Source organism: Equus quagga, chromosome 12, assembly GCF_021613505.1.
Source record: "Equus quagga isolate Etosha38 chromosome 12, UCLA_HA_Equagga_1.0, whole genome shotgun sequence".
Lineage (NCBI taxonomy): Eukaryota > Metazoa > Chordata > Mammalia > Perissodactyla > Equidae > Equus > Equus quagga.
Window position 1 is genome coordinate 53,501,331 of NC_060278.1, and position 5,424 is coordinate 53,506,754.

General features: G+C 46.5%; 1 protein-coding gene across 1 annotated transcript; it reads left to right on the plus strand.

Moving 5' to 3' along the window:
* The first annotated feature begins 1,355 nt into the window (after positions 1-1,355).
* RGS2 (regulator of G protein signaling 2) lies at positions 1,356-4,773 on the plus strand. The gene is made up of 5 exons (XM_046677966.1): positions 1,356-1,512; positions 2,620-2,721; positions 2,825-2,886; positions 3,468-3,634; positions 3,912-4,773. Exons 1-5 carry the CDS (start codon positions 1,403-1,405, stop codon positions 4,104-4,106), a joined length of 636 nt encoding a protein of 211 aa, XP_046533922.1. The 5' UTR covers positions 1,356-1,402; the 3' UTR covers positions 4,107-4,773.
* Positions 4,774-5,424: the final 651 nt, after the last annotated feature.

A 5,424-nucleotide genomic window follows, 5' to 3' on the forward strand; every position in this document is an offset into this window, starting at 1 on the left:
GTATGATTACTGAAATCAACGTGATTTTCTGTTTCCATGATAAAGCACAGGGCTGTCCTCTTTAGTAATAACTGCAGATTGTACTCTTCAAGTCAAACCTGGAGCTCCAACTACTGGCAGCTCACCCTAAGAATGTTAAACCAGCTCCAGTTTTCTTTTAACAGTTAAAATGCAAAGCAGGAGAAGATCTGCAGCCCAATCAACACCTTGCTGTTAATCTTATTGTCTACTTAGATGCTTGATGGGGAAAGCACTTGAATATTGCACTGCAGTTTTAATAACGTTATCTGAAATCAAACCATTTTGTAGTTGAGGTTATCTATTTGTGCTTACCAATCAGACCATTTAAAGCCTGCTACAGTAGAAAATTTCTGAAAAAATAAATTAAATTTACTCAAGCAAATTGTTAACTTCCCACCTCCCCCCTTTTGCCAGTGAAGAGTTCTGGTAAATTCTAAGCCAACCAAGAATGACTCAGAGGAAATCCTACATCCTTGCACGTTTACACTCGAACCTGTGCTGTACAGCTGCGAGGTCTCGCTTTTTCCCTCTATCTCAGAAAGAGATCTGTGATTTCTGTTCTGCAAGGAGAGGCAGGCAAGGACTCCTGAGGACTAAGCCTGCAACCCCACGGACAGACCCAGCCACGTGCTTACTGGTGATCAAAAATGCACACCGTGTTGTCTGAGAAAGTCACTTTCTCCTGGTCCTTCCCTGACTAATGTTCATCAACCAAAAGCGTTCCCAGACGCCCAGGCGAGCTGCAGAGTAAGTCACAGCACTCACCCCTGCACCAACCCTGTTCCTCCCGGTCACCGTTTCCGTCCCCAAATTAAACGGAGTCGCACAGAGGAACAGGTGAGGGTCCCCCAATTTGCAGACGTAGCATTGAGGCGTGGGGAGAGGGCGCGCGCCCCCCAAAACGTGGGGGCAAATCTTAATTCAAAGGAAGGTGATTGCACTCGGGCGCGCAGCAACCCACCGTTCCCCGCGGGGAGTCATCACTGTCTGGGGTCGGCTGCACGTGCGCGTGGGGGAGGGGAGGGGAGGCGGAGGAGAGCCGCCCACTTCGGCTCCTCTCCCTGCCGAGCGCCGGGCCGCCCCGCCCCGGAGAGGTCGCCCGCGGCGACACACAGCGAAACCTCTGTCCGCTCCGAGTGCGCACGACTCCAGGACCGCAGACGTCAGCAGCGCCCTCGCTTCGAGACTCTTCGGCGGTACCCGGGACTGCGCAGGCCAGCGCTGACCCCGCCCCTATGCCCGAGGGGGTTCAGCCGGCCAATAGGCGCCCTCTGGAGGCGGGACCGGCGCCGTAAGGCCCCGCCCCCGCGCCTCCGTCTCTTATAAAGGCGGCGGCGCGCGCCCGACCGCAGACCCGAGCGGCGCGAGCGCGGATCCTAGTATGCAAAGTGCCATGTTCCTGGCTGTCCAGCACGACTGCGGCCCCATGGACAAGAGCGCAGGCAGTGGCCCCAAGAGCGAGGAGAAGCGGGAGAAAATGAAGCGGACCTTGTGAGTACGGCCTTCTTCTCTCTCCCGCGGCCCGCTGCCGACCCAGCTCCCCCAGGGGGGGCTGCAAACCCCGTGCATTCGCGCTCGGCTTTGCCATTGGGAACTCTGTAGTCTGCGCCTCTGCAGGAAAAAACAAGTGGAAAAGGTTCATTTGCTAAGTAAGGTTAAATCACTGTAGTGTGCCCTTATTTTGTTAGGTGAGCGAAGGACTCTGGGCTAGTTTAGGAACTACAGAAAATTCTTGATAGGGAGGCGGTGGTAGATGCGCGAAGAAATTGCGGGCTGGCTTTTTGTCCCCCTGCATTGAAATGACATCAGAGAAGCCTGCGGCTGAAGCGCGTCCGCTGCATTCGTGCGTTGCATGCTAAGTTCTGATCAGCTTACACAGCTGCTGCGATGGAGATGTTTTTGCTAGTGTTGGATATATTCTTTTGAAATCCAGTTTTGTTTTTTAATTGAAAAGCAGATCTCATCCACTCGCGACGGTGGAACAATAATCGTTGTGCATCATCTGCTTGAAATGAGTGTTGTGGTCGGGCCCTGGGATGGGGCAGACACACACACAGAGATGCCGCATTGTTCACAACAATGAGTGTTGTAGTTGGGCCGTGGGAGGAGGCAGACACACACACGCGCGCCGCATTGTTCACAGCTTCTGGCGTGGTCCAGAGCCTCTTGCTCCAAGGGTAGAAGGTAAATGACCATCGTCTGGCTCAAGGCAGTTCCACTGCGGTTTTATCAAGTGTGAAATGTCTCAGAACTGTAATTAAGTTGCAGAAAAACTGCCGCCCTTTGTGAGCCAGAAATAGCATCTGCCTTTGGAACTATGCAATCTAAATTCATTAAAATACCCTAACAATTTGAGGCATTCCTACCCCTAGTTATGAAACTAGTAATTATGTTGAGATGAATGGATGAAGCTGTTTTCAGGACAGACGTGCTGGGTTGAAACGTTGAATGAATAAGACTGACTTGAAGGGTTCTTGTTTTGTCTTATTTGGTTTGTCTGCAGCTACAGGGCTACTTTATTTGGTAAAAATGCCTTCAGCTCCCTTGGCGACGTCAAGTGCTGCCACTTAGTGAATATCTTTTTTTCTTTTTTTTAAGATTAAAAGATTGGAAGACGCGTTTGAGCTACTTCTTGCAAAATTCCTCCTCTCCTGGGAAGCCCAAAACTGGCAAGAAAAGCAAACAGCAGACCTTCATCAAGTAAGTCGAAAATCTTGTCGTTGCAAAGATGAACAGCTGGCCTGCTGAGCCCAGATGAGGGGCTGTGCTGTGCATAAGCTAATGTGCGGAACCTCTCTTGCAGGCCTTCTCCCGAAGAAGCAGAGCTGTGGTCTGAAGCCTTTGACGAGCTGCTAGCCAGTAAATGTAAGTTCTCCTCTTGAATCGGATCCATTTCGAATATCGCAAGAGTCTGGAAAGGTGGTGTCCACACAGCAGAAGAGCGGCTTTCCCAAGGGGAATTCGAATTTACAATCACTGTAGCATAAGGCCTAGTTTCATCTTTTATTTCCCAGTGTCTAACCACGGAAATGTGTGGTTTTTTCACTCCGGTGGGAAGAAAAATTAACCTAAAAAGATTACACTGGCAGTCGGTCTTTGTTAAGATTGGGACAGCTTTTCCATTGCATACACTGTTGGCAAGAGGCTTTGTTCCCAGAGAACTTGTGACTCCCCTATAAATATTTGCATTGACGGCCAAGTTAAGTATTTATATTTTTCTAGCTGTGTGCCAACTTAAGTATTTTGCCTACTGGCCTCTTGGTCTGTAAGAGCTAAAGTCGGAGGATTACACGTTTGAGGGAAATCTAGAAAATTGCTCACCATCTAGAAATAATAAAGTACGGGTGTGGCAGAGGAGGAGTTCTAGGAAAAAAGAGAAAGGATGGTTTGGTCTCTCAGTTCTTCATGTTCTGCATCCTTTCTCTCCCCCACCCGCTTCCTTTCAGATGGCCTTGCTGCTTTCAGAGCTTTTTTGAAATCTGAATTCTGTGAAGAAAATATTGAATTCTGGCTGGCCTGTGAAGACTTCAAGAAGACGAAGTCACCCCAAAAGCTCTCCTCAAAAGCAAGGAAAATATACACTGACTTCATAGAAAAAGAAGCTCCAAAAGAGGTAAGGAGAAAAAAGTTCCTCATTTCAGCATATTTTGAACGTTCTTAGCACCAAAGTGAAACAAAGGAAGAGACAGCACATTAAGAGCGGGGGAGGGGTGGAGGTAAAAAGATACTTTCCCTTCATCCTAGCTTTCATTTAAGTTAGGTTTCTTCAATGATTTGGGCTGGGGAAGCTAACTGCACATTATAGTTTTTGGTTTTCGTTTTCAGATACTAAATCAATTTCAGTCTCTGACTCTGAATGTGGAATAAACCGGTTTCTTGTTTTATTTCAGATAAACATAGACTTTCAAACCAAAACTCTAATTGCCCAAAATATACAAGAGGCGACAAGTGGCTGCTTTACAACTGCCCAGAAAAGGGTATACAGCTTGATGGAGAACAACTCTTATCCTCGTTTCTTGGAGTCAGAATTCTACCAGGACTTGTGTAAAAAGCCACAGATCACCACAGAGCCCCATGCTACATGAGATGGAAACGGGACCCTGAAAGTGGAGGACTTTTCCATTTTTTTCCTAAGGGGAAAAGTTGTGACCTGCCAAAAAAACTGACCTTGAATTCAGCCTGGGTGTTCAGGAAGCATCACTCAGAACTATTGATTCAAAGCTGGGTAGTGAATCAGGAGGCTGGGAGCCTTCTCGAAGAAGCTTGTATTGGTACAGCTTCCATGTCTGTAGAGAGCACAGGGAGAGAGAGGTCTACATGTGGCGTGTCCCACACTGGAAAAGCAGGACTGTGAGACCAAAAGATGCAATGTAATAGTGTTGGTCCAAAAGCATTTAAAATCAATAGCTCTGGGATCATGTGGCCTTACCTAGCTGGCTGTACATCTTTCCCAAAACCAGTCCATGTTACCACGTAGTGGTTTTAGTTTTAGTTTAGTACCAAGTAAGATTAAAATGTTGACTATGTGCAAGGGTGTTGAAGTTCTTTGGACTCCAGATTGTCAGTACCATTGTCTCCTGTAAGGCTAAACCTGAAACGGTCTGTGTTTGAATTGTTAAATGGTGTGTGTAATAGAATGAGTGCTGTTATGCAGAAAACTACAGTGTCCGTTATGAGTGCCAAAAACTGTCCGGAAGGCAGCTATACTTTGAAGTGGTCTTTGAATACTTTTAATAAATTTATTTTGATAAATAATGTCACTGAATATTTGGTCCAAATATGGGTGGGGTTTTTTGTTTTTTGTTTTTCTTGGTGATTGGAAATATGGCAGACACAAGGGAAAACGTCTCCTTTCTGGTAAGGAAGAGGCATCATAGTTCATGTGCCTCTTTAGTGAGAATTGACAGTCCTCAGAACTGGGAAATCAGAGTTGCAAGGAAGACATACTCCTTTCACTGGAATGCTTTTGTAGGTCAAAGGAAGTCAGATCACATCCTTAGAACCACCTTGAAGTCAAGCTTTCTAATATAACTTTGTAAAAATCAGGCTTATTATTAATGAAAACAAAACATTGGCCTAAAGCCCTTCATAAGTATCTGTTAAAGACCAGCTAAATAATGAGAAGTAAAATAATGTATTGGAGACAGAGCCCCCAAAATGAAAAAAGAATCCAAATAAAGTGAATGTAGGCCTACCATTTTTTCCCCTGGGTTCCAAGTTGCCCCACGGAGTACCAGAAGGAGCTTCCAAGATCCATACCTGAGGTTGTTCACTTCCATGATGGATCAATACAAAAGCAGAGGTTTCCTGAATCTCCTGCCTTCATTTGGCCAAGAAAGAAGCTGGTGATGTGACTTTAGATAATGAGGACGGCACAAGAAGCACATTTTTGTCTTTTACGCC

Coding starts and splice junctions, on each gene's coding strand:
- RGS2 (XM_046677966.1), top strand. CDS start 1,403: ATGCAAAGTGCCATGTTCCTGGCTGTCCAGCACGACTGCGGCCCCATG. Junction 1,513..2,619: donor GAGAAAATGAAGCGGACCTT/GTGAGTACGGCC, acceptor CTTTTTTTTAAG/ATTAAAAGATTGGAAGACGC. Junction 2,887..3,467: donor CGAGCTGCTAGCCAGTAAAT/GTAAGTTCTCCT, acceptor GCTTCCTTTCAG/ATGGCCTTGCTGCTTTCAGA.